Below are 27225 nucleotides of genomic sequence, written 5' to 3' on the forward strand. Positions count from 1 at the left end.
TATTTGCACACGCAAGATTCACTCACGCACAAACCTATGTATTTGCGCTCCCCCAGGGGCACGTGCACGCACAGGGGCGAGCGGATCGCTGTACCCGACGTCCAAGGCTCTATAGGCGTATGGAAACCCCAGGCCCGGCTGTGGGGGTCCGCGTCTGCGGGGCGGCCAGGGGAGGGGAAACGAGCCGGGGCAGCCGCCAAGCGCCGGGCGCCGCCTCCCCCCCGCGCCGGGCCGGGCCGGGCCGGGCAGCGCTTTGCGGGGTGGCCCAGGGGCAGCGGGGCCGCCAACGCCCGCGCTACCGGGCGGGGAGGCGGGGCCGTGCTCCGCCGCCCTATTAATAGCGGCGGCGGCCGCCGCAGCCAGAGGGCAGAGCTGTGGGGGAGCATGGAGGGCAGCGGCGAGAAGACCCCGGCGGGCAACAGCCATGGGCAGAGCCTCGGCGGGAGGGGGGCGGCCGACGGCGAGCAGCAAGCTGCCGCCGTGCCCATGCTCCCCGCCTTGGAGGTGGCTGAGGAGCCGGATAAAGCACCTCCGAGCGGCAAAAGCAAAGACCCCAACACCTATAAAGTGCTCTCCCTGGTAAGGGCCGGCCGCCGCGCCTTGCCGGGGCCGTCGGGGGAGCCCGCGGCAGCGGGGGCTGAGGGGGGCCCGCAGCTCGCGGGCTGCGCGGCGGTGGCCGTTAACGGCTCTCGGCGGCGGGGTGTGGGGGAGGGGTGGCGCGGAATGGGGCGGGCGGCTTCGGCGCCGCTGAGCGCCAGCCGGGGCTTGCTCGGGCGGGAGGGCGGTGAGGCGGGAGCCTGCCGCGGAGCCGCGGGGGGGCAGGTGTTCCGCCCTGCGGGGCGGCGGTACCTGGAGCCGCCTGGGGCGGGGGGGGGGGTCGGCCTCCCGTGTGCGCCGGCCGTGCTCCCTGAGGTGCGGTCGCTCCCGGGCCAGGGGCTGCCTCGCTTGGTGCAGCAGGGACTTCAGAAGCCCTTCGGAAGTCCCAGAGCGCTGGTCTCAAGCGGAGATCGCGGCATCTGCTGCTGTAGGTAAAGGAGTCTGAGCCAAGAATTAGAAAATTCATAACCTCGCTCTGTTCCTAGACCCTAGTGAGCCGGTCACGCCGTAGTTGTGTTTAAGGCTGGCTTGGTCCTGGCTATGGATGTCGCTGATGGATGACCCTGAACCAAGGCTGTAAACAAGGTAGTTAGCAGTGTCTGGAGAAGGACACAAACTTCAGCACCTTGGGTGCCTCAGGATGCCTGGAGTGGGACTGGCAATCCTGGAACATAGTTTTACATTTTCTAGAAACTCGTCTGAGACTGAGGCATGACACTTACCTTTCTGTTATTTATTTTATTTTATTGGTGTAAAGAGCTAGCTACCTGGAAGAGGAGGGGAGAATTCTTAGTTTTTACAGTTTGTTTATTTTATTCTCTTGGCAATACTCGTTGAATCTTTTGAAATATTAGTGATTATCCTGTTTTCCTGATGTAACCTTAGCTATTTAGTATAAGGGACATCACAGTGAAGAAAAAAATAGATTAAAGTAGGAAAATATGGCCAGAAAAATACAAAAAGAATTCAAGAGTCCAAAGGGCAGAGGAAATATAAAAATTGCCTTTTCACTGAACTTGAAACACTGTAGATAGAAAGCTTGTTTCCAAGTCCTGCTCTGAAGGGCTTTCAGGCTGATTTGGAGGGCCCTATGTCCAAAGCCATTGTTAGCAGGTAGGTCATCTTCCAATTTTAGCTGTGTTATAATTATCCTCCCTGTAGAGATGTGAAAATAAGACCTTCAGGACAGCAATTGTGAGGCTGAAATCATTAACAAAGGTACAGAACTCTGGCTTTCTTGGAAGGCACCTTCTGTGGAACTACGATGTAAGTTATTACTGTTTAGGGGTAAATATAAGTACTCTTTAGAAGCATCAAAGCTTAAGGATTGAGATACCTTTCCTCACTTACCTTTAGTTTTATGATCTGACTACAGTTTCAAATGAACGGTAAATCACCCACTTCATATTAACTCCATATTGGTCATATATTCTGACATACAGGTTGTAAGTTGCATTTACAGGTTTCTCAGAATTGTGTCATAAGAGAAATGCTGAACTTTGCTTAAAGGTTTTTGGTAACTTCCATGCATCAGTTATTTTGGCAACTATTCTGATTGAGAAATTCTCTGTGAAAAATAAAGGTAGTGTGTTGTAGCTGCTTTCCTTACTTTGTCCTCTTCTGGGGAGGTTAGACTGACCCATAAAAGCCATTACAGCTGACTGGTGCTTGTTAGAAAGCTGTGATGGTGAAAATAGCCCACCACTTTCCAGGTTTCAGAACGATTATAGTGAAATGTAATCATACAGTACCAACAACTTAAGCTTATTGCTTTAAGCTTTTTAGGCTCTAATACAGCAAAATGATTAGCTATCTAGCCAGTATAGCCACTATAAGACTGGAGTTAAGCACAGGTTAAACTCTAGCACATACATAAATGCTCTTCTGAATCAGGGCCCTGTTTTCCAACTCGGTTTTCCCTTCAGAATTGGCAAAATGTTCATCCTGTACTGACTAAAATCTTAAGATGAAGTATCTGCCATCTATACAGAAATGAAGTTCTACAGGTAAACAATCATACAGCATTGTTTACAGCTATTTTGGACACTATGATAATTTAGAGTATTTAAGGAACTTGAAAGACTTTCCAAAAATAACAGATGATATTGAACTGAGTAAAAACAAGAGTAACCTAAACCTCATGTTAGGAGGTCATGCGTGGAAAGCTGGAAGTAGAAATGCAAGTTCTTCCTTTTCCACAAGCCAATTTACTTAATTCATGAATGATGTTATCCCGATGTAGAGATCGAAGTGAATACCTATTTGGTGTCCCAGGCTGTGCTATGAGAAACAATGAAAGTAACTGTCCAATTTGAGCAATGCCAAAACTGCATTTGCCTGCATTCGCTCTAGTTACATGCACCATTCCTCTGTTTGGGTAGACAGGAAAATCTGGTTTCAGATAAGTTTCTGTTAAAGTTTTGGAAAAACTGCAAGTGCCTTTCATTCTAGTCTGTATGCATGGCATCCATGGATGTTAGTAGATTTTTATGAATGCCACATATGTGTTAGCAGCTTCTGTAATAGGGCAAGGTAGTCTCATACACAGAAGAATTGCAAAGTTGCTATGTACATGAGGTTGAGCCATGTAGAATCTACCCATGGGTTTTGATGGTTGTTTCAGGAGCTGCTTTGTGTTATATGGCAGTATTTAGCTATTGTTAATTGAATATATGTTGGTTGAGGGAGGATGTAGGTAGATAAGGAAGTGGTGTCGAGTCACCTCCACTTTTAGCAGGTCTTGCAATGACAGATTTGATTCTAATTTAGATATAGGCTTTCCTAACATGTTTGTCACCCTTCTGTTGCAGCTGCCCAGAGGAATGTGTTCTTCCCTGACTTAGAGGACAGGCCTGCAGGGACTTACTAACCCTTGGTGCTTCTCTAAGGCAATTGTATGGAAACATCCAGTTTTGAGTAGCTGTGAGATATGATGATCCTTTTATCCATTTATATAATCTCCATGTACACCACCTTATTTGTCTTGCCAGTTTTCCAGGCTCTTACCTTTGCCCATCACAGTCCAATGTGGTGGCTGCCTGTTTGTCTCTAAGCTCTCTAGGCTCACCAGCTATTTCAGTCTGATGGAGCAGCTTGCTGCTGCCAAAGAGCAGTCTTACTTAGGTTTAAGGTTTTCTATTCCAATTTGCAGATTACTCTCAGGTTTTGCCTCTTGGTCTAGTTCTTATTTCAATTAAGTGGGAAGTTCAGTGCATTGAAAATAGCCCAAATGTTGAGGGGAGAGGGGGGAAAAATAACAAGTCTTTGTTTTGACAGTTTTGCACTTTTCTTTTGCAAAGCTGGAAAACTCATTTAAACTGACACTTTCCTTAGAAAAGCTTCTTAAAGAGTCTTATAACTTGAGACTTCCTGATTAGGAAAAACACTTTCAAAAATTCCAGATAAACTCCAGGCTTTTCAGACATTGAAAGTGTGCTAGTCTTTTCTAAAGATTCAGGCAAGCATTTCGGAGTACCTAAAGATAGTAAATTGTAAGGTTTAAAAATCTTCTGATAATGTTCTTAAGAAAAATATTTTGCAAGTTAGGGAATTTTTTTTCTTGTTGTGCTTTTTTTATTAAGGCTATTTCAGAGTTTTTCTTTAAGTGTTTTAGGCATATGCCAAACACAAAACCGCGTTCTGAAATTTTCTTCTATTAAATTGCCTTTGGCAATTTCCAAGGAGGGTAGATAGAACTTCTAACCCTCTGAATTTAAACAATTTTACTTATCAAATTAAGGCGGTATAACTTAGGTTGTGCTTCCAGGAAGCTTTTTTCTTTTTTTACAGCTGGTTACAGGCCAATGCGGATGCAATAAGAAACATTATAGGATATGTGATTGTACTCTGTAGGTTTGGCTACTTCTCCTTTTGCATATTTATTGATGTCTTAATCAGCTGTCAAGATTAGACTTAGGCAGTTGGTGGGTCAAAATCTATAATAATTCACAGACTGAAGCCAGTGAAGGTGCCATGATAAAGGTGGCAATTTTTGGGAGCAGATGACCTCTGCACTGACATCAGTGGTCTTCTCATCTAGTCAGGAAACTTAATAGCATCCTGGACTATACCAACAGACTGGCAAATCAATAGAAGCTTTTATTTATCTATGTTCAGCACTTGTTAGACCCCATTTGGAATACTGTGGCCATTCCCCCACTTCCCCCCCCTCCCTCCAATAAAAAAAGACATCAGTAAACTGAAGTGAGTTCAGCGCAGGGCTGCTAAGGTGATTGAGGGCTGGAGCTTTTGCCCTGTGAGGAGTAGCTGAGGGAGAAGGGCTTGTTCAAGCTGGGGAAGAGATGACTTTTGTGGCCAACATCATCCTCCTTTCTCTTCTACATCTCCTGTTGGAGAAGGAAGGACAGGGAGTTGCTCGTGAGAGTAGGTAGAAAATTCATTGGAGCTGTTGAGAAAGTAGTCTGTTGGCCCAGAGCCTTCAGAAATGACTTAGGCTCTCGGGCTTTGGGCTCCTGAGAGGCATGTGGTCACTGGATGAACTTGTTGTCTTTGTCTTCTGCTGTTGCTGCGTGGCTGCAATAAGGTTTTGATTTTTGGGGAATACGCTGCATGAATTTGGGATTAGTTTTCTGTGGATTTTCACTTTGTTCATCATACATTAGTTCCTGAGCTCGTAACTGATCTGAGGAGACAGAAGGCAGTGAAAGGAAAATGTTTGAGCCCCAAACCTGCCATTGGGAATGTGGTCATTGACTTCAGTGAACTCTGGTTTAGGCATTTCATGGCTACCTGTCAGTTCCTCAGCACTGACTCCAGCTGATTTGAAGTGTTGTGTGTTTGGTGTGTGCAGTTTGTTTTGGGTGTTTTATTGCTTTTACTGTGATTGAGATTGAGACTTGGATTCTACATTCAGCCTTGCTTTTCATCTTTTTGTGGCCCTCAAAATTATTTCATTCCAGCCTTTTTTTACTATTTTGTTATGTACCTTGCCTCTTCCCCTCCCCGTGATCCGTAAATGGAAAAGTAGTCTTCACTGAAGTTACTTGTTGTGAGTGTTGGATTGGACTCAGATGGGGATTTATTTTTTCATCCCTTGTGTTCCAAGAAACTCTGCACATCTTACCAGTCAACACTTCAACTTTATTATGTGATTTTGGTGGGGTGGGGCACTAACCAGGTGCAATTGAGTCCAATTTGCAAGGAGAAGTCTATAGGTGATGAGGCAGGTCCAGGAAGTCAAGTGGGTGGGTCAGGATCTGGAGCAGTGGGGTACTTGGCCAAGATAAATGTGGCTGAAATGCAGCTCAGGCAGGGACCGAAGGTGAGAGCTGTTTAAACGCAGCTCCCAAGAGAAGATGGGGGAGCCCTTGCTGAGGCTTTTTTGAGGTTTTTTTCAGAGGGTTGTCTTCAAGGCTGGACAAGGTTCCCTGATGAGTGCTCTCAAACAGCTGCACTGACATCAGAGAGCTGGCCTTGAGTGCAGAAAGCCATACTCCTGGGAGGGTGAAGTGGTGCTGGCTCTGACATACTTCCATGTACTTCTCCAAGGCTGTTGGATACTAGAAGAGTAAGGGACATGTTAATCGTTTAAATGGATAGATTTTTTGCATACAGGTACTTACTCAACTGAATTTAACACACTGAGTTGTCCTGAACTGTTAGATTTCAGGCAAGATCAAAGATATAAAAATTATGCAAGGCTTTCTTCCAACTTCTGCTGTTCAGAATTTTTCCTTGGCATCCTTTCACTAATATCAGTAGAATTACACAAAGAATGAATTGTTCTAATTTGACTAACACATGGAAGCACACTTCTGCTGCTGTTGGCTGAAAGGAGTAGAGCAAGTTTAAAGGTTTTGAAAATATGGGAGGCTTGAAAAGCTTTTAACTTTGGAGCTGGCATTAGAAATTAATATACTGTCAAACCTCACTGACCAAACCCTATGGGAACTGGATAAATACTTGTTTTAAAGAATATTTTGTCTAATAGAATTTGGCAGTACACTGCATCACAATACTGTCCCATTTTAGTCAAACATTAATACATAATATTCTTATAGAAGCTATTTCATAATCATCAGCATTGGAATGGTATTTTGAAAATAAGGCAAAGCTATAAAAGCAATATAGAAATATACATTTTTTCTTTTTCAGTTAAAGTATTTTTTTGCTGCATAGAAGTTGCATAGGGCAGCTGTATAAATTTTTTTTAAGAGTACTTCTAAGACAACAGTGGATCTTACTGCAACTGGGGTGTTGTGGAGGACTAGGGAAACTAGTATAAAGACTTGGTAAATTTTGTTTTACTGAATGGGCCATTATTCATCTAGTCATCACTGAGTAAATAACATAGCTAAGGAGAAGAAGTTAATGAGAAGATGAAATGTTTATGTTACTGAAGAAAATAAGATGAGCATGCATCTTTTCCCAGTTCTGCTGTTGCTGTGTAATGGCAGATAGGAAGATGACTTAAATAGATGCCTTCTAATATGCAATAGTATTTAGGCAAACAAGTTTGGGTTGTTATAGTGGCTTTTTTGTTTATTGATCTTAGGATTACAAAATGGGAAACTGTTATAGCTGATTACACAAAATCAGTGATCAGAATCTCCTATTAATCACAGAATGGTTTAGGTTGGAAGGGACCTCTGGAGATCATCTAGTCCAACCTCCCTGCTCAAGCAGGGTCCTCTAGAGCATATTTCCCAGGATCACATCCAGGCGGGTTTTGAATATCTCCAGGGAAGGAGACTCCACTACCTCTCTGGGCAACCTGCTCCAGTGCTCTGTCACCCTCACAGTCCAGAAGTTTTTCCTCAGGTTCAGGTGAAACTTCCTGTGGTTCAGTTTCTGCCCATTGCCTCTTGTCCTGTTGCTGGGTGCCATGGAAAAGAGACTGGCCTCATCCTCTCGACACCCTCCCTTCAGATACTTGTACACATTGATGAGATCCCCTCTCAATCTTCTCTTCTCCAGGCTGAACAGGCCCAGCTCTTGCAGTCTTTCTTCATAGGAGAGATGCTCCAGCCCTCTAATCATCTTGGTAGCCCTCTGCTGGACTCTCTCCAGGAGTGCCATGTCTCTCTTGTACTGGGGAGCCCAGCACTGGACACAGGACTCCAGGGGAGGCCTCCCCAGGGCTGAGGAGAGGGGCAGGATCACCTCCCTCCACCTGCTGGCAACACTCTGCCTCATGCACCCTGGGTTCCCACTGGCCTTTTTGGCCACAAGGGCACACTGCTGCCTCATGCTTAACTTGTTGTCCACCAGCACTCCCAGGTCCTTCTTGGCAGAGCTGCTTTGCAGCAGGTCAGCCCCCAGCCTGCACTGGTGCATGGGGTTGTTTCTCCCTAGGTGCAGGACCCTGCACTTGCCTTGGTTGAACTTCAGGAGGTTCCTCTCCGCCCAGCTCTCCAGCCTGTCCAGGTCCCTCTGAAGGGCAGCACAGTCTTCTGGTGTGTCAGCCACCCCCCCCAGTTCTGTATCATCAGCAAACTTGCTGAGGGTGCACTCTGTCCCTTCCTCCAGGTCATGGAGGAATACATTGAACAAGACTGGAGCCAGGACTGACCCCTGGGGGACACCACTAGCCACAGGCCTCCACCTTGACTCTGCGCCATTCACCACAACCCTCTGAGCTCGGCCATCCAGCCAGTTCTCAAGCCACCTCACCCTCCACTCATCTAGCCCACACTTCCTGAGCTTACCTAGGAGGATGTGATGGGAGACAGTGTCCAAAGCCTTGCTCAAGTCCAGAAAGACAACATCCACTGCTCTGCCCTCATCTACCCAGCCAGTCATTCCATCAGAGAAGGCTATCAGATTGGTCAAGCATGATTTCCCTTGGGTGAATCCGTGCTGACTGCTCCTGATCACCTTCTTGTCCTCCACGTGCTTAGTGAGGACCTTCAGGAGGAGCTGTTCCATCACCTTTCCAGGGATGGAGGTGAGGCTGACAGGCCTGGAGTTTCCTGGCTCCTCCTTCTTGCCCTTTTTGAAGACTGGTGTGACATTGGCTTTCTTCCAGTCCTCAGGCACCTCTCCTGATCTCCAGGACCTTTCTGAGATGATGGAGAGTGGCCTAGCGATAACATCCGCCAGCTCCCTCCGCACTCGTGGGTGCATCCCATTGGGGGCCCATGGATTTATGGATGTCAAGTTTGGACAAAAGATCTCTAACCTGATCCTCCTCCACCAAGGGAGAGTCTTCCTTTCTCCAGCCTTCCTCTCTTGTCCCCAGGGTCTGGAATTCCTAATCTTCCTTTGTGTTGTGTTCTTGAGTGCCTTTCTGCCTGAAATGTTTTCATGTTGCATTTTTTTTTTTGGAGGGAGTATATTCAAAGGATGCAGAGGTAAACAATGGCCTCTTTCCTCTTTGCCAGCCTGGCCATTTTGAGAAGACAGCCAAAGGAGTCAGGGTCAAAAGTATCCCTGTGATCAAGTATCAGTGAGCTTAGTAAAGAGTTATATTGATTGGCTTGGATATTGTAATCTATCCTGTGTTTTCCCTTGGTGAATGTGTGCATTTTTGGCATTTCTTATTGTCTTGTTTCACAGGTTGTCTTTCCTTGGTCTTTAAAATCACTGTCTTCCTGCTACATGTCTATGTAATGATGGCAGCAGTGATAGCATCTACATGGGAAAATAAACCCACATTCATTTTCATTTACCAAATGAAATCTGTAGAAGCAGTCTCCTTTTTACACTGTTCCTTTTATGACTTCTGTGACAATACTATTAATCAGAAGAGATTTAGGTTTATTCTTAAATTTTTTTTTTGAGGGGGATAGAAGGAGTATGACAATTGCTGAAGGCCATATTTTCTTTCCCACTGCTGCTTTTTTCATGGGTCAAGCGCAGTTTATTTGGACAGCAGTTTTGACTTGGCATAACAGTGCCAATTTCTTCAGATTCTGTTTTAACATGTATTCATGTCATTGCTGCTACAGATGGCAATGCAGATATCATGAACATAGAATACAGAGAGATACCTACATAGTTTGCTGTGCTGAGTAAATTAGTGTTTTGAAAGTAAGGTATTATTTTTTTCTTAAGATTACTTTTTAGTTCTGTTTTATACTTAGGTTTTAACCAAAACCTATCTACTGATTAAATATCAAGAGTCAGCTAGAATTATAAATAGAAGTTAATATGCTAACGAAAGAATTGTTCAAGAATAAAGTAAAAGAAAAAAGTAAAATGGATGTCAAGTAATGCACTGAAAAACAAAAGAGCTAGAAGTAAATTCTAGATGCTTTGATATCGGCTCATGTGACAATGCCTTCCAGGAGGGCATGTACTTACATAATGGGACAAGCAACAAAGAAGTATTTTAGAATATAGCTTTACAGCTGCTTACTCTGTTTTATCTTTTGTCTCGTTCTTTCAAAACCATTCAGGACTCTGATTGTGGCAAGGTATTTAGAGAATCAGTGTCTTCATATAATACTCCATGGAATGAACCATGACCATGAATGGTCCTTAACTTCTTCCAATGGCTTGAGGTACCTTAATGTGTTCCTGTCCTTTGAAGGACAGGAGTTAACTTCAGAAGCAATAGTATGTAGTGACAATCTCAAGACAGAGCAGTATAAACAGTAAGGATAGAGCCTCTCAAAGAGGCATGCAGAAGCAAAACAGTCTCTCTACACTTGTTAAAATAACTTCTTTCTTAGTTCAAAAGAGGTTTTGGATGTAAACTCAAAGTTTTGCCTCCACTAACTTAAGGATAATTCAGTCACCTTAAGGGACTGAATTACCTCAGGTGTTTCAGGACAATCAGCCTCTCTCTCTTAGCCCATATTCACTGTCTACAGCCTATGAAAGATCTTCGAAGAGCGTAAAAATATTTACTAATATGAGGAAGAGATGGATAATGGAAGAAGGATGTGGCACACTTGTTCCAGTGCTGTTAATCAGCTACATAGCTGTGCTAGTGTGGATGAAGTATCCACCTCATTTCAAACTATCAAGCATCTCTGTAAATAAAACAGCTGAGCTGTAGTTTTGCGTATTATCCCTGTTTAAAAACAATTTTTTTATTGTAGTAACTGGTCCCCTACCCCTGGCAAGTGTAGAACAATTTTTTCTCTGTACAGTATGTTTTCTGTATTTCAACAATACTTTTTTTTAAAGATGGGAGATGACCGTGTTCTTACTTTAAATTTGTTAGATATTCTTATTTTCTTTACTTTTTTTGCAGATGAAATTCTTTCTCAAAGACCTTTATGTTAAGGTCCAGGTCATCAGTCATCTAAGAGCACAAAACGATGAGAACATAATAAACCCTTCAGAGATTCTAGTGGTTTTTGGAAAATTCCATGGTTTTTCCAGTACTGGCATTACAGGCCCAATGTAAATATTCTTACTCTATGGATAGACATGATGCAAGAGCTGCAAGAGTAAATCATGGAGGTTAGAATGAAAACCAACTGTTTTGCATGGTTTCTTTGTTAATTACATACTGGTCAGTTAATAATAGGTGTGCTTTAAACCTTGGAGTAACAAGTTTTATTGAACAAAGAGCACCAGGGAAGAAAAGTGGAAGTGGTAGTAGAAAACAAATGAGTACATGGTAGGCAAAGAGTGAGGAAGGTCAACATGGGAAGAAACTTAATTCGGAATGATTATTCCTTAAGAGAAATGTAATCAGTATTTTCTTTTGCAGTGAATGTATGGATTAGAGCAGTGGAGGAAAAGTAGGGGAGAAGCACAGAGCTAGGCAAAGGTGAGGAGAAAAGGAAAATGGCGTTCACAGTGTAAAGGAAGAATAAAATATGATAGTAAAGGAAAAGTTATAGGGGAAAAAAGCTGAGAAACTTCTGTGTAAATCACTAGACTTCTTGTACAGTTGATTAATCTCTTTGGCATTCCATATCTACAGTATGCAGACTTGTCACCTTTGGCTGTTCCACTGGTTCACTGAAATCACTGCTGAAACTCTTTGACTTTATTTCTGTAGGGATGAGTGAAGGAAATGATCCTGCTGTCTAACTACAGTATCATATTGCCATCTGCCCAGCTCAAAATAAAAGGCTTTTGAAATGTTTTTCAGGACTGCAGTTTTCCAGACACTCAACCACCTATTCCCGACCACTATAGTGTTTACAAGGCAATGCTTTTATTGCTTCCTCCCACGTAAAGGAAGCAGTGATGGGACAGAGATTCATCCCTAGATGACAATGTTATTTGATTCCAAAACAAACTTTCTCAAACAAATTTTTAGAACAAAACAGGACATTTCCTTGTCCCTACAGTTATTGCTATGTTGGTTTAAAATCTCTTCTCAAATATTTATATTAAAACTAAATCTGAATTTTTTCCTAGCAGTGTCTCAAACTGCAGAACATGAGTTCATGTGGTACCTCTGTGTATAGCAAGGTTCTTTAATTGTATTTGCCTTCTGATTTTTATATTGCCAGACTTTTCCTTCATAACCACTTTTTTAGTCTTTTCTTTTTAGGGAGGAGTGTTGGGAGAAGGAGAGAATAGGTGAGTAAGGAAAGGAACAGGCTAAACGCTCAGGATAGGCATTAGTTTGACAGTTTGGCAGGCTGGGGATTGGACTCTGGTGCTTGCAACATAGGGGTTAAGGTTCACAAGACACTATGTGCAGCTACTTGTCTGTACAAAAAAAAAATACTTACACAGTGAACTGCAGTGTCATAAACCTAAGCTAGCAGTATGCAAAGTAATTTGGGTAATACTAGTAACCTACCTACCTGCTGCAGCAAGGTCTATTGTGGTGAGAAGCAAAGTAGATTAGTCCCCATTGAGGTTTGGGTCGCAATAGCGAGGTGGCTTTCTGTACCTATCTCGTTGAATACCTGAACTAGCTTTAATTATAGTCTGCAGAGCTGGCATCTTGGAGCCTTTCCACTGACAATAGGTCAACTCCTAGTGTTAGTAACTCTTGCAGTGCCCAGTCAGGATTAATACTGCTGTTGGCCAGTTTCAGTTGTTCCAGCCAAACATTTGTGCAGGTAACATGCAGATGACTAAAATCCTTTAGGCTCAGGATAAAGCCTTAAACACTAAGGTGCAATTACACAGATTTACTAGTAGGATAGTATTTATATAGTTGACTAGACTGGAGTTGGTTGTCCTGGGACATGGTCACATGCCCTACCTCTAAGTTACCATCTCTCGGAAGCTTCTCTGTTAAGCTCTGAAGAAAAAAACAGAAGAGCTTTAGTACTTTGTTGCTAAATATTTTTAAGACTATAATTTAAAAAGCAAAGGCTTGAATATCCAATGTAATGAGTCAATGTAAGTTCTGAGACCTTCATTTAATGTAGATGGACATAGTATACCAGGCCCATATTCTTTTCCATGTGCATATAAAATTTAAGAGCAGAACTGGTTTACAGCGAAGATGCATAGCATTTGTAGTATGCTGTGGTTTGTGATGCTATGAAGTTTCCAGAGTACTGCTTATGGGAAACATGAGTTGCACTAATTCATGAGTAGCATTACCATGTTTTAGTATTTGCTACCCAAAAGGATTAATCTGCCTTGGTGAGCATAATCCTTTTATTGTTTTTGCTTATTGAAGTTATCTTCTCAGAAATGCAAAACTGAAAACTTCAAGTGCAATACAAACTACAGCTTTGTGTCATTCAGTGCTAAAATCTCAGGAATGATTTGTGAGAACTTCACTGAGCATTTTACCAGTTTTGTCTAGGAAATATTACATTACCACTTCAGAGTGCATGCTAGTTTTTTATTTTTAAATGAATTTGATACCATATTTAAATTTGTATTTTTCAAACATGCAATAGCTATCACTGAAGCTCCATAAATAAATGTTAATAGCAAATGTTCAGTGGGACTGCAGTGTGCTTGTTACAAGGATGCCTTAGGTGGCAAGAATCCCATAGGTCATGTAGCTGTTTGAAGACAAGGGAATAAAGTTAGAATCTGTTTCTTTTTCAGCTTATTTGTGGCACGTGTCAGAGGACATTCTGCTCTTTGTTCGTAGTAGTATGGCCTGTTGGCATTAGAGGAGTGACATACTATCACCCTGAAATAAAAGACTCCCAGGCTGACTTTTTAAAAACAAGTGAATGTGTTTCTATTTTCCAAATAATAACATAAATAAAAAGTAGAATAACAGGTTTTGTTCTCTGCAGCGATGTTGCTGGGCTTTGAAATGTTCCATTTTGACATGCTATCTACCTAGTTGTGCATATACCTAGATAGTATTTCATGTGGAAGACTTGCATGCTGTTAAAAACAGCTTACACTGATCTGCAGTTGTGTCATTCTTGACAGCTGAATTAATGGAGACTTCCTACTTTCTGTCAGTTACGGTGGAAGGAAAGTCTTTCTGGTTATATAGCTGATGGCAGTTTTCCCCCCTTTTTCTCCTTTCCTCTTCCTTCTTACCCTGTCAATTCAAGGAAGGATTGGAATTAAAACCAAGTATTTTCTCTGGTAGAGGTTACATCACATTTCTTTAAGATTCCAGACTTCCCTGGTTCAGAATTCTAGGCTAAAATTTCATCAGATCCAGTCTATCATTCTTTTTTTTCTTGAATGCTATATATGTAATCTGTATTAATCCACATTAAAGGGTTTATGATCATTTGCACGTCATGTATTCAGAATAATATCTGAATTCCTATGCTAAATATTCCTGAAGTTGCTTTCTTACTGTCTGTAACTGTTTAATGGACAAAACTATATAGTGAACTGTGTATTTTTATGAACAAACAGTTTTTATTTACTCAACTTGCTCATAGTCTTAAAATTGAGGATTGAGAAATAACTGTGTACATTTTAAAATAAGGTTTTTTTGCCACATCACAGTACATGATTAATAATACATCATGCCCAAAAGACTGATTCTGCGGCTTTTGCTTGTGAGGGAGGAAGGAAAAAGGGGGAGAGAAGAGACAGGTTCTGTGTCGGCCTTTAAGTAAGGATTATTGAAGTATTTGAAAGTCATTCTTGCCAGAGAAGAATGACTGGAAAAGGTAACATCTATGTTCTCTCCTGTCCTTACCACCCCAAATACTTTTGAACACAGAAACCTTTTGCATTGTTTTCTTAAGCTAGTTTACCAAAAATGTTTAAAAAACCTTATTTCACTCTATGCTTTAGTTAAATAGTAATCGTAAATGTACTGTTGGCTTTCCTGGACTCCCTTTAATCAATATAGGTACAATGATATTATATATATTTAAAAAATATACTTAGAGCTTATGGACCAAATCCAATAGTAGATGAAGTCAAGAATTTTTTTCCTGTATTTGAGTAGGGATTAGATCTGGCCCTAAAATGCTGGGCTTGAACAATTTAGTACTTGTTTGATTGTTGTAGTGTGTTGAGGATCCAAAACAAATATGGCAACAGTTTCTAGTCAATGTAAGACACTGTGGTCAATCTAATATGACATCCCACAGCCAGTTACCACAGTATAGGCCTACACTGAGCTAGATACTAGGAAGTGGGAAAAGATTTTCCTGCCTAAGAAAATTATAGGTATCGCTTTTTAAGGGCCTTGGCTTCTGTTTGTAGTCTGTGGGCAGTGGCATAACTTAGCTTCACCTTCTCCAAACAACCAGAGCAGAAGGAATAAGCATAACAAAGTCTTATAGAAAATGGATATGTATGTAAATAAAGTGTCTGAAGTTTTATTAATGGGAAGGAAACATACCATAATATCTACTTTAATAACTTACTGAGAAGCAAGTGCACAGGCTCAGGCTTGCAAATTTCCGTGCACCAGTAATTAACTGCAAACAGAACTACTTCTTTGAGTAAAAACTGCTTGTTAGAGCAGTGCAATCAGTCTCCTAATCTGCATATTAATTGATTTCAGTGCTATTGTAAAGTATTATAGAGAAAATGAGGGCAAAACTGTTGGGGAATGTCACTTAAGACTGTTTTCCTTCCTGTCCCACAGGTACTCTGTGTCTGCATGTTAACCACAATCCTAGGATGTATATTCGGCCTGAAGCCTAGCTGTTCAAAAGATGGTAACTAATGTGCCTCTTAATAGAGATATTTCTAGGCAATTCCTTCCTTCCCCTCCACTTCCTCCAACCTCTTATTGTAAGTTAACTTTAAAGGGTGGCATTCTGACAATGTTATTGCCACAGGAAGAGGTTTGGATGCAGTGCTTGAAATTATTTCTTGGTCTTTTCACTCTATTCTAATTGAAACTATCTTCAGGTATACTCAGGACTAGTCTATATTCATTAAAAGGTAAACTGATCCTGGTACTCTGATCTGGCAGCTTCCATGTGTTCCAACTGTCATTGTGGTGATGCCACATGGCTGGGTTTTTTTTTTTTTCAGTTACCTATTTACAAAAAAGCTAACCACTTATTTCTTATTGTTCTGGAATATTTCTTTTCATCTTTGCCAGTCAACTATAGAAAATATTTCTTTTTTTGTTGGGAGGGGGAGTAACTAGTTAAAATTGTAATCTGAAAACATTCCGTGTGGAATTTTTTGGCTGTTTATTGTACTTCTGAAAAATATGCAATTTTTAAATGATGAAGTTTGCTCAGGTAAAAATAAAGAAAGATGATCTGAAAGAGAAGATCAATTTCTTAGAATAAGTCATTTTTATGTAAAAAGCTAACTTTGAAATTTTTCTATATCTATAATCTGTTTTAACCAACAATCCTGCAATTATTTTTAACTAAATTTCAGATTGTTAATTTCCCACTACAGTAAGTGTTTAGTTTTCTGCATGCCATTGCAGTTTTGTCATATTGGCTCATTATTATCTTTATTTCTTAATATCTCACATTTCAAGGTTCTTAAACGAAGAGGTGCCAAAGACAGAATCAAGCGCTTACCTCATTTTTGTCTGGTGATTACACAGGGTGAAATAGACTGCCCAACTACATAAGTGTTATTAATGCAAAATCCCTGGTGTCTAGAACTGTAGTCCTTGTTTCATGTTTTTGCCAAAATTAAATGTTTCTGCTAAAATTGAAAATGTTTGTCATATTGAACAAAGGTTCATTTAGTAAAAGAAAACAAAACCAGTTAGTTTGAAGACTTTTCTTTTTTCTTTGGCTACTGTTATTTGCTCAGCCATCCTGTAAGTTGTGGAATGACCATCTGTATCTTTCCTTACATTGTTCTTATGCATTTGTGTGGCGTATTGACAAATTCAGGCTCAGCTACTGACGTCTAATACTATCCAATATTACAGTGAAAACCTGCAAAGGTCGTTGCTTTGAAAGGACATTTGGAAGCTGCCGTTGTGATAGAGATTGCATCAAGCTTGGAAACTGTTGCTTAGATTACCAGGAAGCATGTATACAACCAGGTAAGGATGGAAAAAATTATGGAGGCAAGCTTACATACTCTGTATCATGAGACAACTCTGAATATGCAACACTGTTGTGGTCAGATAGCTGTAGTCTCCTGATACTTTTAAGATCCTCTGAGGGTGCAAGAGACAGGGAGGTTAAGCAATGCACTGGTTCTGATACCAGGGATGATCCCGTGTTTGTGTTCCCTCTGCCACAACAAGTGGAGTTACAGTGGTGATGGCATTACTGGGGACCCCTGTAAAATATCAGGGCTCTGGTGTAGCAGTTGCTACACACAAAGCTCTTATTTCACCTGGTTGGATTATACAACCTACTGGTTTGGTCAGGCTTTTGGCTTTTCCATAATTGTTGTGGGGCGAGAGGCTGTGAGGGAATGTATTGCTGCACTGTCCCTTAAAGACCAGGAAACACTGACTGCTGGTCTCAATCAGCCTCTTGTTTTCTGCCTGGGAGTGAGAGAACAGTGATATCCATTGTCCCAAGCATCAAATACATAACCAGCACATTCTGAAGCCAGTCAGAAGAAGAGTGATTCCTCACACTGTATCTTTCTGTCAGTCATCACCCCTGTGAAAAAGGGGAAGGACAGAGCAGCTCTGTGAAAGCTGCTGCCTTTCCCTACCCAGCTACTCAGGCTTTGTGCCCTATTACTCCTCCGCTTGAGTGTGAAGCAAGGGTCACATGTCAGCTGTGAAGTTGAACTGAGAAGTCAACTAGTCTCTATTCTATTTTTGCCTTAATTCTTAATATGATGCGTACTTTTTTAATTACTGTTTTTCTACCCTTTATCTAAAAATCTTACTAATATACTCTCACCCTGAAATAAAACATCCCAATGTTGTATGTGTGGTGGTCTGTGGTGTTTTTGTTTTTTTTGTTTAATGAATAAACTGAGCTCAGATATCTGCTTCAACTGACTATTATTCAAAGATACTCTAAACTGCATGAAGCTTTTTGCTCGTGGAATACTTACGAGATTTACTCTATGCTTCCACTGTTCTTTCTCAGTTTAAGAATTCTTGAAAAACAAACAGGGGAGTCTGTCTCACCCCTAAAAATGAGATGTCATATGCATTTGCTAGATGAAGTTCTTTCTAAATCAGTAGAATTAACAGCAGTGGAGAAGTGGTTTCTAATTTTCCATATAATATCATATAACTAGAATAACAGAATCTATGATTCTGTTCTCTCACATAAGAAAAGGTCTCCTGATATTTGGAGTTACTCGAATTTTGTATGCCTGAAAGTGAGGCTAACCAAATTCTATTGGTTATTAGCCTGCTGAGAATGCTTTTAAGCAGGAATCGCTAATTCGAAGCGCTAAACACTTAGCTTTGGCTTCCACGTTTCTGGTAAGACCTTCACTTAGGTATTCACTCAGTGAGTAAATTTGCTCATGTTTATCCTTAGTGACTGTGGAAGATCCATGTGTAATTAAAACCTGATAACAGAATCATCTTCAAATGATAGGATGTTTTGGAATATTCTGTTCAGGAAAAAGCAATAGGATTCAGAAAAAAAAATCCCTACTAAAACAGTAGTGAAGTTGAAGTTAGTAGGACTCCTGTGAGCTTGCGTAGCAGCAGAGTTACACCTGTGCCGAAGATCATGAATGAAGCTGGAGTGCCTGATGGTGAATGGTAAAACCCATTCTGACTTCAGTGCAAGTCAGAATAAGTTGTTGTTTTTTCAGTATTTTTCCAGGTATATCAAATTCAGGCTCCAGTTTAGGTTTTTGTTTGGGGGTTATTTGAGGAGGGTGAGGGTGGGGGGGATGTGTGTAGTTCCCCCTCCTGGTGTGCATTTAGCAGATTAAATTACCAGATTAAACCCATTTGAATTTAAGGATATTTATGGAAGTCTGTAAAAAGACTATTTTTTGACCTCTTCTGAGCTATGGTATTAAAACCATATGCTGCATAATTGTATTCTATGCACCTGGATTATCTAGCCTTGGGTGCTTCTAGCCTTGGCTTTCCAAAAATGCCAAGGCTTACAATATTATGCATGTGTGAGATACCTGAATGCTGTTTTTCTGTGAGTATACATCTGAGACAAAACTTAACATGGAATTAAATTCTGCTCTTATACTAGTATCAGTCTCTGTACTCGTGTCTGTTTGTAGCCCGCATATGGACCTGCAATAAGTTCAGGTGTGGAGAGAAGAGACGACCAGAATATCATTGCTCCTGTTCAGATGATTGTGTGGAAAATAAAGATTGTTGTGTCAATTATCATGCTGTCTGTAAAGGTAAATACTCCCTCCAAAATTCCTACAATCTCTCTTATATGTACTCATGCTTGTTTGAAGAGGAATAAGGATGTAGTATAATTAAAGCATCTAATAAAGTGAAAAAACTTGCTTTTATCAATAAAAGAATATACTATTTTGAAAAATAAACTGCACTCATTTGTTTTAAGGAGAGGCAAGCTGGGTTGAAGAAGAGTGTGAGGACATTACTGAACCTCAGTGTCCAAAAGGGTGAGGATATTGTATATTTGCATAGCTCTACTCTTTGCTTATGTTTCATTGTTAAGATTAATTTCCCCACTCTGTCTCCCTGGGACCTGCCTTTCTTCTCAACAGTGAGAGCAGCTACCAAACAGTCAGGATACCTGCTCAGCCAGTGTTTGGTAGCGTTTAACTAACAGACCAGGTTGCTCTGCCTAAGCAGCACTCATGTATACCAGCATTCGCTTGACTTACAAAACTTAACCTACTCCATCTTTCATGGTTAGGTTTGTCTGGGACAGCACTCTCTCATGCCAGCCTCATTATTGTCCCAGATATGCTCCAATACCTACTGTCCCAAGTATTCTGGGGCCCACTCTGCAATCTCAGGCTTTTAGCACTTGCTTTTCTCCTGGTCAAGTCTTACTTCCTTGTCTGTTCCAACCTCAGAGTTGCCATATGTGGACAGATTATTGTGCTGTTTGCAATGATAGAGGGATAGATCCATTTACAAACTGTCTGAAATACCTTGTTAAAAGGTTGAAAATGTTGCACGTGAACTGCTACAGGCTCCTTATGTTCTGTGGCTCAGCTCCGCACTGGGCCTGCTCCTGCAAGTTGTGTATATGCTGTGCAAGGAATAAATCATCTAGTTTATGGCATCAGCACTTGGTCTCAAAGAATACAGCAAGGTTTCCCAGTCGAAAAAGACGTGCATTTCCTGTGGGGTTTTTATTGTGGGGTCTTCAAAATAACGTTAAAACTAAAGTTGATTGCAAACTCTGCTTGGGTGTATAAGGTATTAGTAAAATAAGTGACTTAAATAGTTTTGACTGAAAAGTGTTCCACTGAAAAATAAAGTTTGTATTTAAAAAAAAAAAAAAGTAAATATGTTGAGGGAAGGAGTTGAATTCAGTTATGTTCTTGACTGAAATGTGTCAAAAAAACCTAAAGACTCTTTTTACTCTGGTGATTTTTGAGGTGTGCTGGAGATAATTTTACTGAAATTAAAACACTTCATTACTGTATTTGACTTATAATGTCAAGCAATATATTACTTCTAAGAATATTTTTGTACCAGATGAGTATACTTTTCATTCTGATTCAGAACAATAAAAATTGCTGATATGTCAGAACCTTCTTAGTCCAACTTTGAATCCAAGATCCGGATAAGCTCCCAAGTAGGAGGGCCATAACCAGATGCTTCTGGAAGCTTTTGTTGATAACTTGTGGTTTTAGGTTGAGAGGCTCTAGGACGCTGACTTCCTCAATATAAGATCAGGGAGTGCTGCACGCCAAGGGCAGACAAACAAGCAAGAGTCTTGTACAGATCAGCAGTCAATGTAATGACCTGAATGCCATACAGCAACTCCTATTGGTTAACTTGTTTTTAGGATTTTTGTTTGTTTTTTTGTTCAGTGCATGAAAGGAATGCATAGTTATTTCACTAAAATTGTTTTAATTCTGGCAAAACTGGTAATGTTGCAATAAAACCCAACCCAGGAAAGGGTGATGTGTGGTCAAAGTTGAGCCTGCAGTAAACACTCTTTGATTCATCTCAGACAATTGGTACACAGGGCTCTCCTCTAATTGACAACACTGTGAGCAGTTCCCTTCTTCCTGTGGTGGAATAAGTAGGCGTACAAGTGATTTTAGCTCTGTCTTCATTTTAATGCTTCAAGATATCACCTCTGATTCTATGCATGTTATTGCAAAATGTTTTGTGGATTCAAATTGCTGGGTTTGTTATGTTTTGTTCTGAGTCGTGATTGTTCTTGTAGTGCAGAGTAGACAAAAGCCATAACAACACGATATTCAATGAGGTGATTAATCTGAAAAATCTGACTGTTTTCAGGAAGACTGTCCAAACGCTTAAAATTAAGTAACACATTCTGTCCAAGATTAGGTCCTGTGTTATTTAATAAGATTACGAGATAAAAGGGGCTGTAAAGGTTTCAGGAGTCATCTGGTTCTTCCCACTGTTTTAAGGAATGAAATAGTACTCTCGGATTTCAAACCTACAGAAGCAGCTTATCCTAGTACTTAGATGGATGCTTTTCTTGATCTCTTAGCATCTTTTGTTGTGATTTAAGCCTGTTACTGCTCATGATATCTTCAGTGAACTGGAAGAAGAGTTGATTCCTTTTCTCTTTACAGCTCACTCCTATATATTTGCAGATCATTACTGAACTCAATAGTCACATCTTTACACTTCCTGTTGAGGCCTTACATGTATTTGGTGGAGAAGAAAGTTTTACTTCCTATGTTTTATGAGCGTGCGTAGGCAGCAGTGCACATGTGTGGGGAAGATAGGAAGTTCTCTGTGTAACGTATTTAGCTTTTTGAGGGAACTGGATTTTTGGGGTGGAGGTTGTTTTTTTATGATCAGGGTTTGAACAAGCTATTGAGAGGCAGGTCAGCTTGGCAGTGTGATCCTCAGTTCTGGTCTCTTGATCATCCAAACTGGTGAACCTGCTAGACCACAGCAAACTTGTTTGCCTCCCTTACATTTGCGTAGAAGCCAGTTTATAGGAGGGAATAATTACCACTGGATTTCCTTCAGTGTGGAGTCAGGATGTGACCATAGCATATGTATTTATCCAAGAGCTGCGAAACGCCCTTGTCATACTGTTTGGACGCTGCCAACCGGAGTCACTGGCAGGGCCAAAAGTAGAGCCTCTGTGTTCTGACTTAGGTCTGCTTGCTCATGACAGGCTACACTTGCTACTTTAAAAATGTCGTTAGCTACCAACAGAAAAATCATGGAAGTGATGCAGGAGAGAAATCTTGGAAATTTATTATCTCAGAACTGAGCTCAAATCAGTTTGAGTAAAGCTATATTTCACATGCACAAGGGGGAGTGCTCTGGAGCTGTTCCAAACAGTGTTATTTCCCTGTGGTCTGTCATGCTTTGCTTCTCTGAACGCAGGACAGGTCACTGACTATGTAAGTTTTAGCACGTATACAATATGCAAGAAGCAAGCAAACCAATCTCCCTGGTTGTGGCAGTGGTCTGTTTTGTCAAGCTTAGTTTACACATGAGGGGATTACTAGCTGGATTTGCAGACAAACAAAACATATCCTTAATGGTCGGTTTACTTGTAAGTGCCAAGCCAGAACAAGTTGCGTAAAGTCCCTTTCTAAGGAGTTGTTTTAAACAAGTTTGTCTTTTACTTACATTTGTAGGTTGGTAATATTGAACAATCTTTACTTCAAAATGTATATTTAATTGGAAGAAATCCGGCAGTGAAGTTCTTATTGAATACCTCTACATTGGAGAAAATCAATTTGTTTGGAAAAAATTTAAGTATTAATAAAAGTTATGGAGATCAAAATCTGTGGTGCAAAAAATACTTGCAGTATGGGTAAAGGTGTTACATGAAGTTTCTCTGTTCTGCTAAAGAACTTCAATCTTGGTCTGAAGACCATTCATCTACCTCCTGTCATCTCCACTAAGATTTCCAAAATGTGGTATTAAATACAATGAAAACCAGTCTACAAGCCCACATGTTAAATGCTCTTTAAAGTTTTATTTGAACTGGGTTATGGGAGGCTATGTGATGATTCTGACTAATGGAGTGAGTTTTCCTGAACTGTTTTCAAAACTGTTGATAACATTTTCTCAGGATAGACATGTTCTGGTTGCTTGACTAATCTTCGTTTTAACATGCTCGTGTTTGTTTTAGACTGAAATAAGGCTTACACATGTTTCACTTGTCAGAGTAAATGCCCATTTGGATTTCACTGGAGAAAGTATCAATGATTTGTTACAATATTTATCTTCTGTCATGGTTGTTTTACTTGGGAATCTAAAGCATAATGAAGTTTTTTTTTAAAAAATCATTTTATATTTTGTAAACATAAAAAGGAAAATGAGCTTGCAGCTGACATGTAAAATATGTATTTAATTCTTTTGTGCAAATCTGAATTTTCAATGGTTGCTGCTACACGGCTAAGTTGCTATTTTGCAGTCTCACATGTCCTCATATCCATAGGTCCAATATAGGATATTTTTATTTCAAGGAAAAAGTTACTGATGACTCTTCCTGTCCATGGATGCAAGGTTTTAAATGCTTTATAGTTGGAGACAAATTGCGTGAAGAACAGGACTGAAGCTGGGAGCAAGGCTGGAAAGCATAGTTATTGTGGAGACTGGCAGGGTGAATTTGGCTTTGCTAGTTCAAGTGAAATCATCTTTTGAATTTACCTGCTAAGTTCCAGGCTAGAGTGCTGTTATTAGCTGGCTTCCAATTGTAGAGCCACATTTTACAGGCTGGAGATTGATGGTATTTTGAGTAGGGAAGTAATGGTGGTTCAATTCTTTTTAGTTAAGTAATGCTTATAATATGGGAGGAGAACATGTGTTATAGTTGGTGATTTAGCATATCCTATATGCTAGACCTTCTTAAGAGTTTTGTGCGCTGTGTATGCAAAAAACTAAATTCCCTTTTTCAGCTAAATCACAATTTGTTCAGGAGCAAAGAGAGGGAGGCAAAGCCATGGCTTTAAACCGCTTTGCTCTTTCCCTGTTCTTAGCTCAGAAAGCTTTTTGGAGGGGTTGAATATTACTCTAATGGGACTGATTTCAAGATTTAAGAGGGTGTTAAAAAGCAGATGGATTATGTAAGCATCCTGATTTGTGCTTTATTTCATGTGAGTTTATGAAATCAGGACTTACCTTGATTCGTGTTTGTTGTGGATGTCTTATCACAATCCTTCTCCTCCGGGAGGATTTCCTATGCCAGCCTACAAACAGAGGGGACAGAATGGCTATTTTGCTACCACTTTGCCAGCCTGTGAACCTTTCTATTTAGGAGGACTTGTTTCCTTGGCCTAACTTGTGGTCCCAAAATGGACATCTCCAAGATTCTTGGGAAACTTTCTTGAAATAGTGAGAGGAATGTATTTGTCCTAATTTTCCTTTTAATACTTTAATTTCTGTTTGTTCAGATTTACCAAATCCCCGGTGTTACTATTTTCATTGGATGGCTTCAGAGCAGAATATTTGCGGACTTGGGGTGGACTTCTACCTGTTATTAGCAAATTACGTGAGTAGTTTTCCTTTTTTAAGTAATATCATGATGGCTTACATGAAAAATCAATGGGAGTCTGTTTTTTTTGTAGAAGCAGCTATGCTTACTGTCTTAAATCTTCACTATCGTCCTGTGGAATCCCAGGTTGTCACCCAGTACAACAGCTGTGCACACAGAACATGGGGGTGCAAGGGCAGAGAGATGGAGGGCATGAGGCAAGGGATTGCCAAATTTGGGGTATTCAGTGAAGCCTTAAAAATGGTTAAGCAGCTCTTGGTGTTTAGGAGGGTGGACTTCTTTTGCTGTAAGTTGCTTTTATTTGGAAAAAAAAAATTGAAGTAGATAGACTATATCATTTCAAGGATTTATTTTGCATAGTGCCTCGTTTAAGTGGAATGACTTTGGTAAATGGAAGGTGATGTAGAAAGCATTTCATTATACTTGAAAAAGAGAATGCAGAAGGAAGATATTAGGAACAGGTGATATTCAAGGGCTGTTATGTAGGATAGAAATGTGAATTGGAGAAAAACTTCATTTAACAAACATTTGCAGAAGTAGTGACAGCCTCATAGGTACATATTTTTTCTCTGAATGTTTTATAGTGTCTTACCTAACTTTATAGTGTCTAAGTAACTTAAGTTAGTTTTCCTGTCTCTTTTTGGCTGTGGTCTGTAAAGAACCTGTGGCATTTCTTGTCTGAAAAATATGCCAGTCTTGTTGTCATTCATAAATTACTGCCTGGGGTGGCTGCTTTCAATTTGACTAAAAATAAGTCAATAAAAATACTTGCTGTTTTGGACAGTGGTTGTTATAGCTTGATCTGTTCCGGAGGATAACAGTTCACAGACTTTTTTGAGGTTTTAAATTTTTTATATTTGTTCCATGAATAAAAACAAGGCCTTTGAAACAGTTTCATAAGATGCAGTTATCAAAATTTTCAATTTAAGAAGGCTCCTTCAGCTTTGAGAGGAGAAGCTAATGCTTACAGGTGGTTATAGCCCTGACTGAGGTGCAAGATACGGTGCTATCTTCTTGGCTGCAGTGTCCACTTCCATGGGTAAAACTTCTGCATTCTTTGGCCTGAATAGGCTACAGTACAACTTTTCTTGTTGGCTTCTCTGATAAACTTATGTTTTTATTTCCACAGAACCCTATGATAAATTTCGACCACTAAGAAATTCAGTTGTCTAAAACCAATCTTTCAGTATCTTCTGTCAAAGGCAATTCACCTCTCCAGAACCATGTGGTTTTTGATGGTCACAACATACATTTTTTTTTTAAAGTATTGTAAAACCACCGTGTCTGCACTATATATTTTTAGACAGAATAATATAAGTAATGATCTTGGAAAAAATGATCTCTGCATTACATCGACTGTTCTACAGTACTCATTAGAGTAGGAATGTAGGAAGATTCTTTGTAGTCTGATAGAAGTCTTTTAGGAATACTGGATCTTCAATCTTCTTGTTACCCAGCCTTGCTTTCTAGGTTTTTTTTCCCCTCATAGTAAAATGGCTGGTGAAAAGGTCGGGTGAGGCAGATTTTCTTTAAGAAGAGAAAAGTCATCTCATGAATGAGCATTGGTTTTGCTGGGATATAAATCACATTTTGTAATCCCTTGACACTGAGGGCCTGCTCGTTGAAACCTCTATGTGCTTAATTTCACGTGTCTGCCGGCTCTGAAAATAGTAGGAGCAGTCATGTTATAAAGATAAGCATTTCTAGAAATGAGTACATAAGTGCTATTACAGAATTTTAGAGTACGTGAAGGGACAATGAAATCTGTCCCTCTGTAGTGGACTAAAAACAACAGCAGATGAAATGCTTGACAATTACTGGAGAATTATATTGAACAGTCCTTTTGAAGGTCATAGTTATCCTCTTATAGGACAGGTAAATGTTCAGAAAGACTCACAATATATGAATGATACATTTGTAAAACAGTGAATAGTTATTCACAGTAATTTAACCAGTTCTGCCTACTTTCTTATTAAATTGGAACCGTAACAAATCCCTGTATCTTCCTCTTTAAAACACTTGGTAAGTACAGCATTCTGTTACATTCCTGACTAGTATCCTGACACTGAAGGAACAGAGAATATAACAGAGAAATATTAAAAATTACACCATGCCTACACTGTAATTCTGATGTCTCCTTAGAGATTTTTGTTAAGAGTAGATTGCTGTAAGACAGTATCATAATTTCACTTTTAGCAAATTTTATTACATACACACACAAACACACGCGTTTTTGGCTATATGCTAAAAGCTAAGGAATTCAGAATGAAGTTCAGAGTGTAAAATGAAGTTCTCGGTGAACCCAGACACAGTCGTAATTTGTACGTTTGAGGTTCAGAGAAGCCATTTTCCACATACTTCTAGGTTGTGGTATCACAGTTTGTAAAGAAATCCTCCTTTCATCTTCAATTATCTTCAACTAAAAAAAGCAACAAGCCAAAAGTAGGAAATATAACTTCAATGGAAAGTCCCAGCAAAAATCCCCGATGATTTTGGAGAAAACACTATTTAAATATATTTTTCTCTGTTTAAAAAAAATAGCAAAAAAAATAGTATTTGGGAAGACAGGCTCAAGAAGAGATTTAGAAATGGATGAAATGCATTGAGCATGTTCCAGTACCGGTAAGAGTACAGCTGTATTACTACAGAACACAGAAGTGGGAGAGGATGCCTATGCAATTTGAGAGGATTTTTATTTATTTCAGGCTGCTGGGGTTTTTTTAAGTAGCTCAAATTGATTGTTTCAACAGAGATCTAAGCCAAGGCCGCAATCCATTTTTCGAATGAGTTCAAAGTGCCTTGAATCAAAACTTTTTACGTTATCAAACCTTTCATTCTATTTTATTTTCATATATATATATATATA

The 27225-nt window shown here is 40.2% G+C and overlaps 1 protein-coding gene across 2 annotated transcripts in view; it reads left to right on the forward strand.

Moving 5' to 3' along the window:
* Positions 1 to 268: 268 nt before the first annotated feature.
* The window catches only part of ENPP1 (ectonucleotide pyrophosphatase/phosphodiesterase 1), a 58107-nt gene continuing 31150 nt past the window's right edge, over positions 269 to 27225 (forward strand). Inside the window, exons 1-7 of one of the 2 annotated variants that reach the window (XM_068938329.1) lie at positions 484 to 579; positions 1083 to 1182; positions 15467 to 15539; positions 16733 to 16849; positions 18982 to 19107; positions 19278 to 19338; positions 24259 to 24356. In XM_068938329.1, coding sequence (XP_068794430.1) covers positions 15482 to 15539; positions 16733 to 16849; positions 18982 to 19107; positions 19278 to 19338; positions 24259 to 24356 — 460 coding nt within the window. In that variant the 5' untranslated portion in view covers positions 484 to 579; positions 1083 to 1182; positions 15467 to 15481. Of the gene's footprint in view, positions 580 to 1082; positions 1183 to 15466; positions 15540 to 16732; positions 16850 to 18981; positions 19108 to 19277; positions 19339 to 24258; positions 24357 to 27225 lie in introns of both variants that reach the window. The other variant, XM_068938328.1, reaches the window with a different exon arrangement.

This window comes from Struthio camelus, chromosome 3, assembly GCF_040807025.1.
Source record: "Struthio camelus isolate bStrCam1 chromosome 3, bStrCam1.hap1, whole genome shotgun sequence".
NCBI lineage: Eukaryota > Metazoa > Chordata > Aves > Struthioniformes > Struthionidae > Struthio > Struthio camelus.